The following is a 22959-nucleotide window of genomic DNA, read 5'->3' as shown; positions in this document are numbered from 1 at the left end:
GCTACATCACATGACTTTCTCTTTCATTTCTGTTGGTCAGAGCAATGGTGGGAATAACCTAGAAACATTGGAAAGGGAACATAAACTCTGGATGAGAGGAAAAGTATAGAAATGTGGTCTGTTTTTAATCTATTGACCATGCCCAATAGTCTCTTAACTTTGTCAGCAAAAAAAGTGGAAGAACAGATAGATTAGAAAAATAAAATATCTTATGAAAATATTTCATGGAATGACATGTCCCATTTCAAATGATAACATTTACATCTCAGTTTTACAAATGACTCCCAGGATAACATGATTATCATTACATATATATATATATATATATATATATATATATATATTTATGTGTGTGTGTGTGTGTGTGTGTGTACTTCTCAATGGGTCAAGTAGGTATTACTCAAGAAGAGCAGAAATCAAGTTGCTGGGCAGGTATACTAAGTATAGTGAATCTGTCTTTGGTACATGGATGTTTATAACCCTTTGCTAATGTATTCTAAATAATATGCTACCATATTTATGGAGAAATTTTGACACAAAGTCTTGTTTGTCAGAACAGCCTCTTAGGTTTTTTAAACTTTGTTCCAAGTTTAATAACTGGGGATGGATAAAGGAGCTGAGTAGGGGAGACCTAGGTATAATTCTTCCCAGATTTACTGAGGTATGACTGGTATATAATATTGTATTAAAGTGCACAATGTGATGGTTTGATATATGTCTATATTATGAAATGATTACATTTAGTTAACATCCACCACCTCATGTGGTTACAATTTTTTTTCTTGAGATGAGAACTTTCAATTGCTACTTTCTTAGCTACTTTCAAATAAGATTGGAAATTTCTACCCCTTGACCACCTTCTTCCCTTTTAGCCACTCCTGCCCCGCCCCCTTGACTCTGGCAAACACCAATCTGTTCTGAGTTATGATTTTTTAAGATTCCACATATAATGAGATCATACAGAATTTGTGCCTTCCTGTATGACTTATTTCACTTAGCATAATACCCTCTAGGTCTATCCATGTTATTGCAAATGGCCGGATTTCCTTCATTTTTGTGATGGAATTATGTATGTATAATATATATTTTATAATATAATATATATAATTTTTTCTTTATCCATTCATCCATCAGTGGGCACTTAGATTATTTCCATGTCTTGGCTATGACAAACAGTGCTGCAGTGAATATGAGCATACAGAGAATTCTTCAAGACAGTGATTTCTTTCCTTTTGTCATATGGTAATTCTACTTTTTACTGGGTCATATGGTAATTCTACTTTTTGTTTTTTGAGGAACCTCCATACTGTTTTCCACAATGGCTCCACCAGTTCGCATTCCCACCAACAGTGCATGAGGGCTCCCCTTTCTCTGCATCCTTGCCCACCCTTGTTATTTCTCATCTTTTTGATTCTTGCTGTTCTGACAGGTGTCAAGTGATATCTTAGTGTGGTTTTGATTTGCATTTTCTTGATGATAAGTGATGTTGAGCATCCTTTCCTGAGGCTGTTGAACATCTGGACATCTTCTTTGGAAAAAATATCTACTCTGCCCAATAGTCCCTCTTCCCATTTTTTCATCAGATAAGTTTTTGTTTTGTTTTGCTTTTTAGGTATTTTTGGATATCAACTCCTTATTAGATATATGATTGGCAAATATTTTCTCCCATTCCATAGGTTGCTTTTTCATTTTGTTGATGGTATCTGTAATTTTTTTAAAAAGCAAATACAAAAATATTTAAAAATTAGTTAAATCTAAGATCAGATATATATCTTAGAGTAAGTTCCTTATTTTAAGTTTGTTTAAAATATTTCATCATTGGGGTGCCTGGGTGGCTTAGTCGGTTAAGCATCTGCCTTCAGCTCAGGTCATGATCCCAGGGTCCTGGGATTGAGCCCCACATGGGGTTCCCTGCTCAGCAGGGATCCTGCTTCTCCCTCTCCCTCTGCCCCTACTCATGCTCATGCTCTCTCTCTTGCTTACTCTCTCTCTCTAAAATAAATAAAGTCCTTAAAAATATAAAAAATAAAGTATTTTGACATTTAAAAATATTTAAAGAAAATCAGAAAAAAAGTTTTTACTTTTTTTTTTTAAAGATTTTATTTATTTATTTGACAGAGAGAAATCACAAGTAGGCAGAGAAGCAGGCAGAGAGAGAGGAGGAAGCAGGCTCCCTGCTGAGCAGAAAGCCCGATGTGGGGCTCGAACCCAGGACCTGGGATCATGACCTGAGCCGAAGGCAGCGGCTTAACCCACTGAGCCACCCAGGCGCCCCAAGTTTTTACTTTTTTATTGCTTCATTGTCTTTGGCTTAATAGTGGTGATTGTGCTGGATAAAGGATTTTGCTTATAGTTATCCTGATCATAATAAAAAGTAAGTCTAGAAATAATGTATATATTACAACTTCTTTAGCAAAATTTTAAATGAAAATAAAGTTCCCCACTTTCTAAATAGTGACAAATTTATCTAATACAGTATTGAATACTGACAATATACTGTCCTTCATAAATGGCATTAGTGTACTCTTTTTCTAAGGTATGAATAGCATTTAATGAAAAAAATGACTTCTTTCTTTCCTAAAAATTCCATCAGATCTTGAATGTGTATTTTCGTTATTTTATGCCTGTATTTTATTACTTAGTCATGTATTTGAGGTGGTACATTTATTCAACTGTTAAAAGAGAATTAAATTGAAATATCAAATGCTCTATATATGTATTTCTTTCTCTTTTTTTTGATACTATTTGTATGATCTTCTAATAGATTTCAAGATTCTATGGTGACTTCTCACCTTTATATAACTATTTCATACCAAAGACATTGAATCTAATCAATAGAAAATAACAAATAAAAGCATTAAAGGTCCTTTTTGAAATTTACTCTTATACCTTTCAAAATTTCAAATGCACAAATTCATCTATAAAGGAAAAAGAGACACTCTTGTGTAGGTAAATGAGCCAAAACATGAAACCATTTTCTCAGAGATCATTACTATGTGTACATATAAATTAAATTTTCTGCCAAACCTTGCAGCCTCTGATTCTATTCAGTTACTTTATAGGTATTTGAAGAATATAAAATATAAATGGTGAGCACCATGCTTATTACTTAATCAGGGATCTAATACTAATATACTTACCCCATTTTACTATAATTTTTCATATAACTTTCTGGTTTGCCTGAAAGGTGATAAGTTTCATGAAGGCACAATCCATTTCTTCTCTCCTGTCTTTGTGTTGTTACTGCCTAGTGAGTGCCAGGCATATGGTATGAATTCAATAGGTATTTATTGAATGAGTGGGTGAACCTCTATAAATAAACTCACCAAACTTTAAATGATTTTGTGATTGTATTCTTTTAAGATTCAGAGCCCATATCTACTTACAGTGATCCCACCCCCGGTTGTTATTTTTGAATGAAGACAGAACAAGTCTATGGATTTAAAGGTATAAGAAGTAGTAAAAAGAAAATATTATCCTCATTTCAGATGTAAAGTTATTCTGTGATTGAGAACTAGGACAGGAAAATCTGAGTGCTTAAGACAATCTATTAGCCAAGAGCAATATTACTTATTAATAGCATTCAATTTTTTTCTCATATATTCATTAGCAGTTCATTTTATTGAGACATTATACAAATATTAATAGAAATCGGTGAGATCATTTATCTTGCTGAAAAGGGGATATTTATGCCTATAATTTTATAACTTTAAACTGTTGAGATTATGAGAAGACTTCAAAAAGAATGGCTAGATGTTTGCACGCCAGTTTCACTATTTAAAGAGATAAACTTATTTTTCTGCTCCTTTCCCAGTATAAGCTCTGAAAAAGAGAGTAATGTAACTTTGGATTCTGAATTCTGAGGACAATTTTTAAAATCACTAAGTTTTGGGGTGCCTGGGTGGCTCAGTCAGTTAAGTGTCCAAATCTTGATTTAGACTCAGCTCATGATCTCGGGGTTACGAGATTGAGGCCTGCATTGGGATTGAGATTCTCTCCTTCCCTCCAACCCTCCCTCCTTTTACCTCTCTAAAAATAAATAGATACATGCACGCATACATAAAGGAGCAAACAATAAAGTTACCAAGTTTTTTTGACCCTTAGACTAATAAGAATTTGATCATCTTACCTCCTACCTTTTAAGTTCAGTCTTATTATGTTTGCTCTTATCATATTATTTTTATCACATTAAACAAGTATATACATAAAATTCCAAAGCCCCATGTCCTCACAGAAGTGCACCAAAACGAGGATCTCTAATGTTATATGTATAATTACAGATATTTCATTGGTACATATTTGTTAGCATTTTAATAAAGTTGCTTCTTTTCATTTTTATTATGGAAGGTTAGTTGACACATAATGGTGTGTTAGTTTCAGGTGTACAAGAGTAATCTGACAATTGTGGGCATCACTCCATGGGCTCCAGGATAAGTGTCAAAACCTGTTAGCATGCAACATTATTACAATATTGTTGCTTGGATTCCTTGTGCTATACTTTCCTCTCTGTAATTTATTTGTTTTATAACTGGAGGTTTGTACCTTAACCCCCTTCAGCTATTTTAACCCCCTCCACCTCCTTCCCCATCTGACAATGATCAGTTTATTCTCTGTGTTTATGAGTCTGAATTACCAGGGTTTTTTGTTTGTTATGTTTTCCTTCCACATAGTAGAATCAAGACAGTATTTGTCTTTCTTTGTCTGACTTGTTTCATTTAGTGCAATACCCTCTTGGTCGATCCACGTTGTTGCACATGGCAAGATTTCAGTCTTTCTTGTGGCTAAGTAATATTCCATTGTATACATACATCACATCTTCTTTATCCATTCTTCTATAGATGGATATTACATTGTTTCCATACCTTGGCTGTTACAAATAATGTTGCAGTAAATATAGTGGTGCACATATCTCTTTTAATTTGTGTTTTTATTTGCTTTGGGGTAAATATCTAGTAGTAGGATTACTAGATCGTATCATATTTCTGCTTTTGACTTTTTGAGAAAACGCCATGCTGTTTTCCATAGGGGCTGCACCAGTTTTCATTCCTACCAACAGTGGGTGAGGGTTCCCTTTTCTCCCCATCCTCACCAACACTTGTTATTTCTTGTCTTTTTGACACCAGCCAATCCATCTGGCACGAAGTGATATCCCATTGTGGTTCTGATTTGCATCTCCCTGATGATGAGTGACGTTGAGCATCTTTCCATGTACCTGTTGGCCATTTGGATGTCTTCTTTGGAAAAATCTCTATTCATTTGCCCATTTTTAAATTGGATTATTTGGTTTTTTGATGTTGACTTGTAGAAGTTCTTTTTGTATTATGAATATTAACCCCTTATGGATATATAATTTGCAAGTATTTCTACCCATTCAATAGGTTGCCTTTTCATTTTATTAATTGTTTTCTTTGCTTAAAGTGTTCAAGTTTTATTTTTTTTTTTGTTCCCTTGTCTATGAGACAAACTTGCATATCAGTATAATATTTATACTAAACGTCTAGAAGTATAGCCAGTAGAATAGTGTATTAATAAACCCATAATTTCTGGAGTACCTACTCTATGCTAGGTTTAAGGAAATCTTTTTGTCCACATTATGTCCCTTAGTACACTCTACCATCTTCCAAAGTAGGTGATGTCCCCATTTTACAGGAAAAAAAAAAAAAAGAAGAAGAAGAAGAATTTGTAGAAGTTCTTTATGTATTATGGATATTAACCCCTTATGGATATATAATTTGCAAGTATTTCTACCCATTCAGTAGGTTGCCTTTTCATTTTATTAATTGTTTTCTCTGATTAAAAGTGTTCAAGTTTTATTTTAATTTTATTTCTATTTTATTTCTATTTTAAGCTAATGAATTCACATAGGTAGTAAGTAAATTCTTAAGCCAGAATTTTATAAATGATTTTCCTATGGACGTACTAAATCAGAATCTTTAAGCATGACAGAGAAAAAAATATGAAAATTTTAATAAGTTCTTCAGATAATTCTTATCAAGTTTGAGAGCCAATGACTAAGCAAAATTAGATAAATTCTATTAATGTGAATAATAAATGAAACCAATGAACATATACACCCTAGATAGCAGATGTAGCTTCAGGTAGTTTTCTGGACTTAAGAAATGGTTTACTACTCAGGGCTCCAGTTTTCTTCTCTTAAAGATGAGGATGCTTCATGTATCTGAAAAGAAGCAAAACTCAAAATAGCAAGCATCTTTGGAAAATATTTTAAAAAAATACAGCGTCTATTTGGTGGTGGTTCTTCTTCTTCTTCTTCTTCTTCTTCTTCTTCTTCTTCTTCTTCTTCTTCTTCTTCTTCTTCTTCTTCTTTTCCTATCTACAATCCATCCTAAAAATTCTGGGAAAGCTGACATTTCTCTCCTGATTCATGTCTTTTTAAAACTGCTTTTCTTGGTTAAATAAGTAAAATCAGATCACCCTGATGCAATTGCTCCAAGGTTACAAATAATAGGAGTTCTGATGGATGCTTTTTTTCTTCTTCTTCTTCCCATTTTCATTAAATTCCCTCATAGTAGATATAAAAACAGTTCCTTAATTGACACTGATTTGCAAATATATTGAATTCAAACATGTCAAAATAAATTAGATTTGTCTCTCAGTAGAAAGAAAGCAATAGAGCCAGATTGAATCCCAGTGAAATTTTATAGCATCTATTCACAAATACTTTTATATCCTAAACTGCACGGCATTTAAAATAATTAGGAGCTTTATGCGACACATACAACATTTACTTTTATTGTTACTTCTTGAACCCAACAATAAAAGTAGATTTTAAATTGTAGAATAATTGTTTCATCTCTATTTATACTATAAAATGGGGTCTACCATTTGAAAACTGCAAAGTCTGTTATTTTAGCATAGTCATTATTCAGATGATTTAGATATGTTAAAATGTATTTAATTGAGACAGATTTATTGTAATTTATATTTTCAGGAAAAAAATTGAAATGTTAAACAGATATCTATGAATTAATTTCCATATCCTTAAGAAAATTACACTGTAAGCATTTTGCATATAAATCCTATAGCAGTTAACTTTTCTGGGTCACACTTTATCTGCAAAGATTTATTTCTCTTAAACAACAGTCTTGGAGTTACTTTGATCAATTTTCTTCTTACTAAAATGCAGCTGTTCATTGTACATTCATACAGTGTAATGCGTTTGAGCAATAAAAAGTATAAAGCCACCAAAAGACATAGGGGAAGCTTAAGTACATACTGCTAAGAAGCCAGTCCGAAAGGATGAGATAGTGTAGGATTCCAACCACACGACAGTCTTGAAAAGGCAAACTACGCAGACAGTAAAAAGAGTGGTGGTTTCCAGAGGTTCAGGGGGAAAGAGGGGTGGGTACCTGAAGAAAAGGAGAATTTTAGGTGACCCCAACAATTCTGTATGGTATTATATTGGTAGATGTATGACATTATAAATCAGTCTAAACCCACAGAACTCTACAAGGCAGGAGTCAGCAAGGCCTCATGTCAACAATGGACTGTAGTTAATAATTATGTATCAATATTGGCTCATCAGTTTTAACAAATGTGCCACACTAATGCCAAATGTTAAAAATAGAGCAAACTAGGGGTGGGAGTTTGTATAAGAGCTTTATACTTTCTGTTTAATTTTTCTGTAAACCTCACACTGCGTGTGTGGTTTGTAAAAATCAAAGCGTGATATCCAAAAAACATACAGCTGTTATACATGTAAAATTTAGGGGAGGCAAGGACAATGCAAATAGCAAGATTAATGACCTAATAAAATGTACATTTGACATCTATAATAATTGAATTTTTTCAATTGAAATATTATTTATACTTCATTTAAGAATTAGCTTAGGTTATTTTGGTCTTTTTTCTTTTTTCTTTTTTTTTAAGATTTTATGTATTTATTTGAGAGAGAGAGAGAGAGAGAGCAAGCAAGAAAGCACAAGCAAGGGGAGCTGAGCAAGGATCCTGATGTGGGACTCAATTCCAGGACCCTGGAATCATGCTCTGAGCAGAAGGCAGACGCTTAACCGACTGAACCATCCAGGCGTCCCTAGTTTAGGTGATTTGGGAATTTTAGTCAGAATCTGGGGGGGTTGTTTAAAATGGCCAATAAAGCTCAAAATATTGCCCCAGGAGGGAAAAATAGGAGCCAGGGCTACATTGAGTATCGATACACACAGACATCAAACCCACCTGAATCAAGCTTTGTGATAGATGCCCTGAAGGCAGGTTCCAAGTATGAAACTATGAATCTCTCCAGTGTTCAAGGTCTATATTGGTTAAAGCAAAAGCCACTGTCTTTAGCGTGCTCCCAGCAGTACCTCTTCTGGGGAGGGGGGACCCAGCTGATTGCTTGACTCTAAAGACTCATGGGAAAGCTGTGTAGCTACACTTCTGGGCCCTTCGTGATTCAGCTGCCTCTGTTATTGTTGAGAGTGATTTTGCTCACTTATATTGGCAGTAAATCTAGCTTTAAAAAGCAGAATTCCTTAACTTCAGACACCTGATACCTATTTGTTTTGCATGAGGTGTTAAAAGTTTAAATTGGAAAAGGTTATTGATGTATTTATTATAAAGTGAATTGCAACATTTTTTTTTTAAAGCTTCTGAAGAATCCTTTATTTGGCCATAATTCTTTGCTTCTGAAATTAACCAACAGATTTGACTGTACTCCACAGAAAGAAGGGGGATAATGATAAGTCACATGACCTCACCTCAGAATGGGTTGGACCAGAAAGTCCCTTATAGATAGAACTCTAAAAATCATAAACTGTCAGCCTGTAGGTCAAACCAGGTCAGAGGATGCCTTAAAAAAATAAACTTCCACTGGCTCCCAAAATATAAAAGTTCATAGAATTCACAAAAAAACTTGAGGGGTACCCGGGTGGCTCAGTCGTTAGGTGTCTGCCTTCGGCTCAGGTCATGATACCAGGGTCCTGGAATCGAGCCCCACATCGGGCTCCCTGCTCAGTGGGGCATCTGCTTCTCCCTCTGCCTTTGCTGCTCTATCTTTCTCTGTCAAATAAATAAATAAAATCTTTTAAAAAAGAAAAAAAAAAAAACTTGAACTACCTTTATCCCATTTTAAACTCTCACCACACCAGTAGCATAGCATAGTAGTTGCCCTCATTAAATAGAGCATTAATGCCACCTGAGTCCTCCCGCCCACCTGGTTCCCTCTTAATTGATGCCCAGTCCATGTCATGTCGTTCCCTTACCTCTCTGTTCTCTCTGTCAGCCAGCTTTACAGATCCTGATTTACACCAACTCTTTCATTTTGTATTCAAGTAACATGTGACTCCTAAGGAAATATATAATTTGCCCCAATCATGTAACTGGTACTTTTCAGGGTGTAAAACAAAAATAAAACAGGGTCTGCCTTGCAATAAATAGAAAAGAATTGAAATTTTGTGATCTAATGCTCATTATCATGAAGGTTCATTTAATTCTAGCCAGGAGAAAATTGCATTTTTATAGTATGTTTTGATTCTGGTAGAAAGAAGTGTGTTGGAACAATAAAGCAAAGGTTAATGAGGAGATATTTTGTCTAGAAAACAAATCCGTTTTAAACATTTACTAACAAATAGTATTTTAAATGCTTTTAGTGGTGTGCATAATATTTAAATTCCTTTTAAAATGATGCCAGTTATTTTTTCCAGTATTGATCATTTCCATCCTAATTGTACAAAAATATACATGAAATGTTGTTTTTAAAGATTTTATTTATTTATTTGACAGATAGAGATCACAAGTAGGCAGAGAGGCAGGCAGAGAGAGCGAGAGGAGGAAGCAGGCTCCCTGCCGAGCAGAGAGCCCGATGTGGGGCTCGATCCCAGGACCCTGGGATCATGATCTGAGCTGAAGGCAGAGGCTTTAACCCACTGAGCCACCCAGGCGCCCCTGAAATGTTGTTTTTAAAGTTTGAAATGAACGGTGGCATTTTTCTGGTGTTAAAGCTGAAGGTACATTAGCTGCAAACTTTCTACTTATGTACTTTATAAGGATCAAAAAACTAACTATGGAAAGCATAAAATTTAGTACTTATGAGTAGCAACAAGATAAACAAGTCAACAATCTAAGCCACATTTACTTTCACAAGAAGAAATTCAGTTTATGTTAGTCATCCCAGAATGGGATGTTTTCTTATACCAAAATAAACTTTTATGGTATATTGACTGGTCATAAGTTATTTTGTTGCTCTTAACATTCAAGCCATGTGTATCAGTTATCTCTTGCACAAGACAATATTTTTATAAACTTAATGACTTAAAACTACACATACGTCATCTTGAAGGTTCTGTAGGTCAGAAACCAGTTACTTGCATTCTGTGTTTTATTGTCTCACATAGGTTTGAACCAAGGTGTTAGCTAGGGCCAGTGTCTCATCTGAGGCTGGACTAGAGAAGAGTCTGCTTCCAAACGGGTGGTTGTTGGTAGAATCAATTATAAGTGGGATGTTGGGCTGAGAGCCTCAGTTCCTTGCTGGCTGGTGGTCAGACATCTCACCTTCATTTCTTGCCTTACAGACAATTCCACATGTCCCCTTCATTCAGTCCGGCAAGGGAGAGAGTTAGAGTCCCCTAGCAAGAGGGATCTTGAAGGATACAGTCTTATGTAACGTAATGACTGGGTGACATCCCATTTTCTTTATGGTATTCTGTTGATTCGAAGCAAGCTGGAGCCTGGCTGTCTTGTGAGAGGAGAGCGATATGCAAAGATCACAATGTCAGGAGGGGCTGTTATTGAGGTCCATGTCATAGACTATCCTGTTTCCATCTCTCTGATTTTTCATCTCTTCCAGGTTTTTATTTCACCAGCACCATGGTCTTTCAATAGGCAATGCAACAAACAGCACATGGTCTCAATGTCTCCTTTATAATCTCAAATACCATACAAAAGTGTATCTATTTATCATCAAAGCAGTCCATCAAAACCAACCTTAATGTTGCTTTTGTGATTGTCTTCCTTTTTGTGGTAGACTATTATCTTTCCTGCTCAAGGTTACCTAAGGCATCCGTATTCCACTGAATGGACACTGTGACAATGTGTAAACAAATTGCTCAGAAAATATAATTGTTATCTCAGATATGTCACTTTAGAAGTGTTTACCTAGGCAAAGGTATCCTTTTCTAATCTAAACATGTTTTTGTTAATTAGTGGGGGCCTTCTTGGTTGGAAATCATAAAAATCCTAGATTAAGGAGAAATTAAAGACTGTTTTGGTCACTGAAATGATGAGCTTACCTAACTCCAAGTACAGCAGCATTTAGATATTAGCAAAATATAAGGGACCTATTTTCAACCTTACTTCTTTCATTTGTGTTGGTATCATGATCAACAAGAACCTGATCAATGTTCTTATAAGGTAACATCAAACAGTATTAAAATTCTTCCCAAAAATGTTTCCTAGTACTAAAAATAAAATTTCTGGGCAAGACTCTTTTTACGTGAGACATCAACACTGAGCAATGAAGATAAAGCACCCTCAGTGACTGGAGATGGGTAATGTGTCTATTACCCATCTATTATCCACACCCTGGGGACATGGGCAGACTTCACCAAACCTCTTAGATGTGGTATGGGGGAGTTGTGGTTATCCGCTGTAACAAAAGAAGGCAGAAGTACATGTGAACAAACATACATACTTGATCATTTTCATTAAAAGTTATATGGATTAGTTCTTACTCTTTTGGGGGAAAAAGTAGTTATTGAATATGTGATGAATATATGGAGCCCCATTAGGCACTAAAGCATCTATAAAATAGATCACTTTACATTTTGGTAACTTAACCAAGCATATGAACTATGGTGACAAAGGACACAGCCATTTGGACGTGTTTATAAAGAGTTGTATGTAATTAATTTTCTGGACCATATGTTTGTAGTTCAGGATTTGTTATAAAAGTGTCTGGTGATGGGGCACCTGGGTGGCTCAGTGGGTTAAAGCCTCTGCCTTCAGCTCAGGTCATGATCCCAGAGTTCTGGGATCGAGCCCCACATCGGACTCTTTGATCAGCAGGGAGCCTGCTTCCCTTCCTCTCTCTCTGCCTGCCTCTCTGCCTACTTGTGATCTCTCTCTCCAAAAAAAAAAAAAAGAAAGAAAGAAAAGTGTCTGGTGAAGTCACAATACAATTGCACAGTGTAATCCAGATTAGAAGAACTGAGAGGATGGAGATAAAAACGAGGAGCAATATTAGGAGAGTAAGTATGAAAAGAAAATGCCAATGGAGGAAATGACAGTAGGATTTGTCTTATCAGCTTGAAGCAAGATGTGGGAGCTCAGAGAAGTTGGACACACTAGGTAGACTGACTGGGCTATTTACTAATTTTTTAAAATCTGTTGGATCTGGGTAACATAAATACTTGTATATTATAAAAGTGAGATTATTTCCGTTAGGTTATAATTAAAGTTATGATAGCCTAAGTTACAGTCACCAATACTGTAAAATAAATGAAGATTTTGAGAATGAGATGTTTTGTTGAAAACATCACTTGGAAATTAAGCTAATATCATAGTACTGAGGACAAAATCTGGCTACAAGTGAGCAAAATCAGTGAGTTCAAGAGAAAGGTCAGTATCAGGTTCCCTGCTCAATGGGGAGCCTGGTTCCCCTTCTCTCTCTGCCTGCCTCTCTGCCTACTTGTGATCTCTGTCAAATAAATAAATAAAATCTGTAGAAAAAAAAAAGAGAGAAAGGTGAGTGTTGTGAGGCCATCTGTTCAAATACTTCCAGTACAGTTAGAGCCTTAAAGTACAGCAAGAATAAGGACTAGAAAGAATCACCTGGAAGCTATTGGTTAAATATGCTAACGGCAGCAGCAAAAGAACAACATTTTACTTTACAAATTGAGGTAACAAATTGTATCCTTCTATTGCTTTCAGTTCAGAAGGTAATTTGGAGAAACAAGTGGGAAGAATTTTTGTATGATGTTTGGCAGATAATAAAATAGTATCCAAAATTAAATTATATCTCGAATTAAAAATAATGCAGGTGACAAGACATTCACAACAAAGAGAATTTGCATAATTGTGAACACAGTTTTTAGGGCTGGAGATTAATGTAGTACTTCTTTGAAAACTTCAGAAAATGTATTATTCAAATAAGTGCACTAATACATGAACTAGCATATTCTATTATTAAATTCAGAACTCTGTCATGACAAATAGACTACAAAAAATGAATCCTCTTCTCTAAACCTGCAGACCCCCTCCAGTGAGTGAACTTGCAACCAGAGGGACTATTGTTGGCATGATTTCTGCAGCGGCCATCAACCAGAGTATTGTGTACTCTATAGTTTCAGGAAATGAAGAAGGTAAGTATGTATTTGGTCTGTGTCTTCACCATAAACTAACACACTTGGATCTGGGATTCAGTTTAGATTGAATTATTCTTTACTCCATTTTTCCTAATAAGAAGTTATCCAACTTAAATGTAATTGGTACCTTTGTGCTCATCCTAATTAAAAAAGTTGGTAGTACTAACAAACATGATTCCCACTCCCACCCCCACCCCCAAGCTCAGGAAATACTAATCATCCAATTCTGGGAATTTTGCTCTTGTCCTCACTTGGGATATTTTAATAATATTTCTTCAAAATTAATGCATCATACTTTCAGCTTTTGGTTATAATTATTGCCTACAGGGCTCTCTTCCCACCATTCTGGACCATTCATGACTCATTCCATGTCATAACTAGGCTAACACTGAAGAAATTTTAGGATCATAAATAATTTTTAATGCCCAAAGAGCCACATCCATGATAAAACCCATGTACATTGTATAATATGATTCCTCAAGTGGTCAACTTGATATAAAATTAACAATTGTAAGTAAATAAATAATTTCAGTTTTGTGTACCAACCAGTATTCACTGAGAAGAGGATGGTTTGCCAGCTTCTGGGAAGAAGTTCACAGCTGCCTTTCTCACCCATTCTTTTTCTTACCATTATCCATAGTTAGTGGTCCTCTGTTTTTCACTTTTGATAAACTGGAAAGCCTGGCATGTCATAAGTGGTTGAGATATAGTCAGTGTACATTTAGGGGCACCTGGGTGGCTCAGTCCATTGAGCATCTGCCTTCAGCTCATGTCATGATCCCAAGGTCCTAGAATCAAGTCCCACATTGGGCTCCTTGCTCAGCCAGGAGTTTGCTTCTCCCTCTATGTCGCTCCCTCCCCCATTCTCATGCCCCACCCCCTCAAAAATAAATAAAATCTTTTAAAAAAGAAATAATCAATATACATTTAATAAATACATGAATATTCAATATTTAATATTTAATATTTAGTAAGTAAATGAGTATAAAATAAATGTGATTAAGCAATTCACAAGGAAATTATAAAGGCTCTTTTTAAGTATCTCAATCACCATTACTGGAAATCGCTGCCCTTGCAGCAAGGGCTGGACATCTTGCTTTTGTTACTTTCTTCTTTGTTCCTACTGTGCTGCTATGCCTCCTCCCTAAATATCACAAAGTTCTAATTCCTTTTAGTATTTAAAGGACCGTCCAAATCTACCATGATGGATATAGTATTTGGTGCTTCCCAAATTTAATTGACTGATGCAACATTGTTTCATTGTTCCAGGAGAATCTCAATGTAACTAGAAAATTAAGAGGTTCACTTAAGTATACACTGATGATAATTTGAAGAGATGGAACATAGTTTCCAAAAGCTAGCATCCTGTAACTTTTATGCATTACTCCAGTTAACAAGTCACATTTTTAAAATCACAGTACCTTTTAAAGAGAATTCTCGTTTTTTTCTTATAGTGTGAAGGAAATGACAAAGAACTATATTTAAATTGCAGATATGTTTGGAATTAACAACATCACAGGTGTTATCTATGTGAATGCCCCCCTGGATTATGAGACCAGGACAAGCTACGTGCTTCGAGTCCAGGCTGATTCCCTAGAAGTGGTTCTTGCCAATCTCCGAGTCCCTTCAAAAAGTAAGTTACATTACTTAAGCATTCTGTAAGGATTTTATGGTTCTTCTGCTTATTTGCTGATGAAATACATGTCCAAAAGTCATCCATACAGAACATAGGGAGATCAGTAGTACCTGGAGCTGACTGCCCATCCATTTTAATAGCTGATATAGAGGACAGTGCAGGGAATGATTTCATACTCCTGATATATCAGAGTAATAACGCACCGTCTTCAAACTGGGTATACGGTATTTCTAGAATCAACTTTATTCTTAATCCCACCATAAGGTTCTGTCGAACTCTCTGGAACATATATTGTTAATGGGTACAGGACTGCTCGACATTCTCTGAATTTTGTGGTCTCTTGTACTTACGGATTTTCTTAGCACAGAGGAAAATGCATCTTAGAAGAGCGACTAACATTTATTGTAAGTTATATGTAGCGTTATATTTAATTCACACCCATTTCTAGGAGATGAAAATTATTATTCCCATTTTACAAAGACAAGATAAGAAAAGGTTAAGTGAGGGGTGCCTGGGTGGCTCAGTGGGTTAAGCCGCTGCCTTCGGCTCAGGTCATGATCTCAGGGTCCTGGGATCGAGGCCCGCATCGGGCTCTCTGCTCAACAGGGAACCTGCTTCCCTCTCTCTCTCTCTCCCTCTGCCTGCCTCTCTGCCTGCTTGTGATCTCTCTCTGTCAAATAAATAAATAAAATCTTTAAAAAAAAAAAAAAGAAAAGGTTAAGTGACTTTTTAAAAATGACACTGTTGGTAAATGGAAACCCAGAGATTTAAGCAGACAGCTTTTGTCTTCAGAATCTTTCTCCAACATCTGTGTGATATTGTTTACTGACACAAGAGAGCAAGTAAGGCCAGTCTGAAGGGCACCAGCAGAGATTCTGGGAGATATTACTGATAATGAGATAAATACTGTTCCTTTCTGTCTGTTGAGGTAATACTTATTTGCACTTTGGGCAGTTCATCTTTTTATAATCACACCAACTCTTTTAGAATTTAGAAGACCTGAGAAAACCAAATTGAACTTAACTCTTAATGGAATGGAGGCTCAGAGACAGCATGAAGTGGGAAACAGGCTCTGAAACAGGCTCCTTTCATTCCAGGGTCCTTCCTGGACATTGTACACCAACACTCCAACAATCAGCATCTTTATAAGGTGGGGGCGGGGGTGAAGAGCCTATGAGAACCCCAGTCTGGGTATAGGCATAAAGCCAGAGCCACATAACCCAGGAGGTGGAAGAAAGGAGAGAAAGGTGGATAGAAAAGGCAAGAAATGTGCCCTAGAATTTTCTCTACCAGCGCGGCAATTGATGATCCTAAAAGTTATCACTCCTTTTTTATTTCTTTCAAGTCTCACTCACTGATTAGTGTGGAGGGCTACACAGTTGTTCAAAAAGGTACAATCAAGTCATTTGGAAAAAATCAGATATACATGGTGTGACTTTGAAATTAAGGGAATTTTGTTGTCCTCAATGATTATTCATCACTTGCGTAATTGTTTAAGAAATATCAGGCCAGTTTCCTGAGTTCTTAACATCTTTAAACTGTAGACAATTATTTTTACAAAATATAGAAAAACCTTTAAATTGTCATTTGAGTTGACTAAACCAGGAGTCAAAAGGTTAGAGTAGTTCTAAATGATATAATGCAGACTACCTTACTACAACTTGGGAAACATGGAAACTATTTGAAAACTATATTTGTCATCCTTCTTTGAAAAAAATGAACAATTGTATTTAGAAAGAAAAATCTGCTAAATATTGAGGTTGTAGAAGTTGGCATTTTTCAGGAAAATAGCTCCAATTTCTAGGAATAAAGATATATCGATATCTCACATGTGAATATGATATAACTAGTTCTCATTACTTTAAATCTAATCTAGGCTAATAAAGTTTAGCTAATATACCTATGTATACTTACATCTGTCTAAATATGTGTGGAGAGCTGAGACCAGCTAGCAGATGTGTGACATAGCTTCTCAGAAGAGCATGAGATCTGAAAGCTAAATGTTAGTTTGTTTAATGCCTGAGGCTTTTAATACTGTTATTAACATTTCATGACTGACATCTGCCTCTAGAGTCTGAAATACAAACTTACCTATTTAAAACAGCTTCATTTATCAATGACTGTTATGGTCTATAATGAATCCCTAGTTCATTGGCTATACAAAAATAAAGCCATTATGTAAATTAGGTTAATTAATTAATTGTTAAAGGTTTATCCCTCCTTTAGAATTAGCTATCCCATGGTCTTCAGCTCTGCCATATGTCACATGAATAAAACTAATAAACAAAAGGGTTTTGATTAATTGAAGAAGTATTCTATTGTAATTTCTTTGCCAACAATTTGTTAATGAAATTCATTTTCAAAGTAAGTTTCAAAACTATGCTGTGACTGGATTTAATATTTAAATGCAATTTAATAATTAAAATAGAATAATTTCAGAACTCATTTCATAACTTTGATACTAGGAATCTTTAAAACATTCTAATCTTTTAGTATGGACATTTCAAACATACATAAAATTCCAAAGAATATTATAATGAACCTTCAAGTGTCAGCTATGCAGCTTAACCAATGGTGCTCTCCACCATTCCCTCCCTTATTATTTTGAAGCACATCAGAGACACAATATTTCATCTTCAAATATCTGAATATGTATCTCTTAAAGATAAGGACTCAAAACTTAATCACAACACCATTATTACTCCTCCCAAATTAATAAAAATTCCTCAATATCAATGAATATCCAGTCCATATTATATTAAAAATTTATTCATATCAGAATCCTAATAAGGTCTATATATTACAATTGGTTGAAAAGTATTTCAAGTGTCTCTTTTAAAATATAGGCTTCCCTCCCACCATATCTTTTAATTTCCTTTAATGTTTCTTTGTTCAAGAAATGAGATTTCTGAAGCCCAGGTTTCAATGGGCACACCTCTAAGGGGTCATTTCATATTTTTCTTTATCTCCTTTATTTCCTGTAAAATGATAGAGCTAGATGCTTGGTTAGATTTAGGTTGTTTTTTTAAACAAATAAGTTGTAGGTGATATCCACTGCTTCCTCAGAGAGACATGCCAGTCCCTATGACTTTCCTTTCCTGATGGCACTAGCACTGGTAGTCAAGTCCTATCTACTGATTCTGTCCTTCCATCTCTTCTGTTTGTAGTAGCCAAATATTTCCATAAAAAGAAACTTCTCTGCATCGAATATTTGATTACCCTGAGGTCCTCCTTCTATAGTAAAGAGAGGAAAAAATGTTTGGTTCTTCCCTTTTATTTCCTGGTTTCCAAAGTAACACACTGATTCACTGTCATACTCCAAATATGGCCACCAAAATCACACACAGTTTTGGTTTTATGGGTCATATGGTCTCTGTTGAACTACTCAATCCTGTGGTAGCTGAAAAGAAGGGAGATATGATCTGTAAACAAAATGGCGGGTTGTTCTTCAACAAATGGGTGAGGCTCCCCTCTGACAAAATTCTACTTGCCAGAACAATGTGAGGGCCAGATTTTATCTTGTTCTCTTACTTTTACGTTACATAATCCACTTGGCCCTTCCCCTACTGTGTATCTCCTACTGTGAACAATGTTTCTGCTTCATCTACTTTTCCCACTCATTGCATTTGAAGGAGGATTGTTAATATCTACAAGATAATCAGTCATCCAATTGTCTATAGTTTGTCCTGACAGGAGGCTTATAAGAATAGCATAACTGATATTTTTGTGCATTAGTGACAGTTTATCTGTGGACCTGAAAATTGAATGTAAATTTGGCTAGATATGAAAGCCTTGGGGCACCTGGGTGGCTCAGTCAGTTAAGCGTCCAACTCTTGGTTTCAGCTCAGGTTGTGATCTCACGGTCCTGGGAGGGAGCCCAGAAACAGATTCTACACTCCATGGGGAGTCTGCTTCTCCCTCACCCTCTGTCCCTTCTCTGCAACTCCGTTCTCAATCTCTCTCTCTCTCTCAAATAAATAAATAAAATCTTTAACAAACAAACAAACGAGACTTTCTTTGTCTTAAATATCTCAGTCCATTTTTTTCTCCCATGAAATACTACTGCCCAAAAGTATAATGACAAACTGGTTTTCTTTTCCAATGCATGTTGGTTTTAATTCTGAGTTTCCAAAGAATTTCTCTTTTTTTCTTTAAAGTTCAGTAGCTTTATTGGAATGTTCTCCATTTTGGCAATTCTGAGTCATTTCCTGCCTATATAGATAGTATAGGCATTCTAACCTTATTTCAGAAAAATTTTCTTGAATTCTAATTTTTAATTTTTTTTCTATTTTATTAACTTGTTTTTCATCATAGGACACTCCAACTATGCAAGTAAGGAATCATTTCCTATTGTTTATATCCCTTTCTCTCCATCTCATTAATATCTTTCTTCATTGACTTGGATTTTTTTAATATTTTACTTTATGAGTTTTTCTAAATTCTGATACATGTTTTTCCTACAGGACTTCTCTTTTTTTCATAAACTATTTTAATTTGTTTCAACATACTAAGGTACAGTTTGCATATTCTTTTCAAATACCTTTATATTTTTAAGAGCCATTGTTTTGATCACTGTTCTTTTTTTTTTTTTTAACTGTGTGGACTTTGATCATGGTTCTTTTCTATTTTTCATGTTTCAGTGAATTTATTTGTTCCACACTCAGAAAAGGAAGCTGGGATAAGGCAGATTTTCTAGCTCTAGACAATTCTTTCAGTTATTTTCACAAAGTGATAAAAAGAAATAGTATCCTTTTACTTTTAGAAATCTTCTTACATGTTTCTGCACTTCCACTTTCATTGGAGAATCTCTCTCACTCTCTCTCTCTCTCTCTTTTTGCCCTGCTGTCCCTGTCCTGCTCAGTTTATATTCTGTTCTCGGGGTTTCCCCTTTCTCCATAGTGTGAAGTTTTGCCCTATTGCTTTCCTACTACCTTAGTCACATTTCCACTTGATGCACAATGGCAACTTTGAGACTCACTGGCTCTCAGGGCAACAGAAATGCTTAGCCATCCCTCAGCTTCCCTAAAAACAGTTGCTGTTACCATACTTGCTGACAATACAGAGATCTTGTTTCTGTCTGTTGTTTTCTCCAGTTGCTCATGTTCTGGGATTTGGAGGTTAGCTTGTTGTGGGTACTTAGCTGGAGAAATTATCTGTGGGTTTTTGGTCTGGTTGCTAGGATATTCTCCTAATTACATACATGTGATACTGAGGAGACCTAGAAGCAAGGGACTCCCACAAAAATAACTGTACACTTTAGTAATTTAGTTCCATGGTTGCTGATAAGAGAGACTTCCAGGTCAGAGACTAAGGACCTCATTACTCACAAAGAAAGTATTAGGTGTATCAGCGTAGCACACAGCATATGACACAGGTCCCTGAGCTCCAGACCTGTGGTGGGTGTAGGACCAGGGAAGCCCTGCCCTGAGTGGAGCAGATGACAGTGCAGGCAGGGAACAAGGAGCTTGGAGACTCTGCCACTTTTATAGCAAGGAACAGTAACAGTCATCCCAGAAATGGCTGGACTGTGCCATGCATTATCTCACTTTTCAGACTTACCAGCTGCATAAATAATTCTGTGTCCCTGGTAGGAAAAAAAAGGTCCAAACAATGCAATTTTTGGCACACTCAGCAGGACACGTGGGGGAGCAAGACTCCCGCAGTATCCCGTCCCCAGTACTTGGCCATTCAAATCCCTGACTGTAATGAGGCGCAATTCGGGAAGATCCAGATATTACATTTTGCCTCAATCATCTTCTTCAATTCCCTAAATACACATTTTAATCCAAGGATATTCGAAATAATTGTTGAATCAGTGGAATTGTTTCACAGTTGATGAATTTTAGAGAATGAGAGCTCTCTAACCCTCTCAGGCTTTCATACTGTGTTAGCTGTTACCAAGTTTAGGGTGAAGGTTTCATTCGTGTGCTTTAGATTTTTCATACAGAGTTTCTAGATATATTTTGCTTTCCTTACCTGCTTTTATAGTTAAACTCCATTAACCATTTGGGCAGTTATAATAAATAATAAATTATAATAAATATATGGCCAAATGAAAGAACGAAAATAACCCAAATTAACAGAAAGCATTCTTTTTTTTTTTTTTAAGATTTTGTTTATTTATTTGACAGACAAAGATCACAAGTAGGCAGAGAGGCAGGCAGAGAAAGAGGAGGAAGCAGGCTCCTTGCTGAGCAGAAAGCCCGATGCAGGGCTCGATCCCAGGACCTTGGGATCATGCCCTGAGCCGAAGGCAGAGGCTTTAACCCACTGAGCCACCCAGGCACCCCCAGAAAGCATTCTTAAAGAGCAAACTTTCCCCAGAATGGAAAACTAATCATGAAGAATGGATCTACTAGCTCATTGGCTTAGTACTAAAATAAAAGTAGTTGAACTAAAATGTATCCCAGTAAGCCACAAATATGATAGATCCCTCTCTTTTATTTTCTTCCTTCCTATTCAACAAGCTCTAGACTTTGCATATTAGTCATGAGTGCAGGCCTTACAGAGAATTGTTTTCCTTGGCCATCGAGACCATCCCACTGTCTTAGCATTGAGCATTAGCATTTTTAATGTGCCAGGTGTTTCCTAGGATTTTAGGACCAGAGATAATGAAACGAAGTTGCTAGTTTCAGGCCCTATTTTCAATGCCTGAAGGACACATCAACTTGTGACAACATAATGCCACGCTGTCATGGGGTATGGTGGCTGCTGGTGATGCGTTCACAGAAGAGTGAGTAGCTAGCACGTGAATGATCAGAGACGTCTTCTCAAACAGCCCAACCTGTAAGCAGCACCCTGAAGAATGAGCAGAGGAAGTTTGAAAGGACAGTTCCAAACACCACTAGTGACTGTATATTAGAAATGATGAGAAACTCCGTATTCGATCGGAAATTTAGAAAAAGGACCAAGATACAGCAGACCTAAAATGACAGAGATGTGCAAGAGATAGATAGATGTTGTCAAAGAGATTTAAAATAAAACAAACAGCACAGCAGATCACCACTCTATAAACCCTTACTGCCAAGGAGAGGAAAAACGATCAAGTGCAGGGAGATTTAGCAGTGATTTTCTCTGTAGTATTCCTTTGGGAGGAAAAAGTCGTCAACTTGTGTTTGCGCTTCTGCTCCATGACACATCCATCCCCAGAAAAGGAGGCTCTGAGAGTACAAACTCTTCATCTCAAATTTCCCATTACTGATGTCTGAGACCACAGGGGCCGTGGATCAGGGGCACAGGGCATCCGTGTCCAAGAGCGGCCAGAGGCGGGCAGTAGTGCAGACAGGCTGTTACCATGGCTGGAGCAGAGGCCAGGAACAGCCCCTCCAGAAGGAGATTGCTCCTGCAGAATTATGCAGGCAGAGACCTGGAGAATGCTACCCAAGGTCCCGATTTGGGACATGGGTGAGTGCTAGCTTTTGTCGATGTGCACTGGGATCACCTGGATGAGGGTAAAAGGCAAACATTAAAAGCTGGATGGAATTGGGAGGGAGACAAACCATAAGTGACTCTTAATCTCACAAAACAAACTGAGGGTTGATGGGGGGGGGGGGGGGAGGGGGGTGGGATTATGGACACTGGGGAGGGTATGTGCTATGGTGAGTGCTGTGAAGTGTGTAAACCTGGCGATTCACAGACCTGTACCCTGGGGATAAAAATATATTATATGTTTATAAAAAATAAAATTTAAATTAAAAAAAAAAAAAAAAGCTGGAGACAGGCCTATCTTTCGACTAAAGGGACAAGAGGAAACCACTGAAAATAGCCATCCCAAACCCAGTTGTAGCCAAGAGCACAGCTGTGCCCAGCACCCTGCTGATAGCTGCTGCTTCAGACACCAGTCTGACCCATAGGGTGGGGGACCATTTCCCAATAGTGATCTTTACACTGGAACTTTCCTGCCTGCCTTACCGACCTTTCCTCCTCAGCCTCAGGGGCCAGAGGATGCTCCCTTTGTGGGAACAAAACCCACTAGGGAAGGGGTGAGGAGCTTGGTGAATCAAG

At 36.6% G+C, this 22959-nt stretch overlaps 1 protein-coding gene across 3 annotated transcripts in view; it reads left to right on the top strand.

The window, feature by feature from the left end:
* Positions 1-22959, top strand: part of PCDH15 (protocadherin related 15) — a 1821443-nt gene that overhangs the window by 1647455 nt on the left and 151029 nt on the right. For all 3 annotated transcript variants that reach the window (XM_047702331.1, XM_047702329.1, XM_047702330.1), the window contains 2 exons: positions 13207-13316; positions 14812-14952. In XM_047702331.1, coding sequence (XP_047558287.1) covers positions 13207-13316; positions 14812-14952 — 251 coding nt within the window. The remainder of the gene's footprint in view (positions 1-13206; positions 13317-14811; positions 14953-22959) is intronic.

This window comes from Lutra lutra, chromosome 14, assembly GCF_902655055.1.
Source record: "Lutra lutra chromosome 14, mLutLut1.2, whole genome shotgun sequence".
NCBI classification, from domain to species: domain Eukaryota; kingdom Metazoa; phylum Chordata; class Mammalia; order Carnivora; family Mustelidae; genus Lutra; species Lutra lutra.
This window is presented reverse-complemented; position numbering and strand designations above follow the sequence as displayed.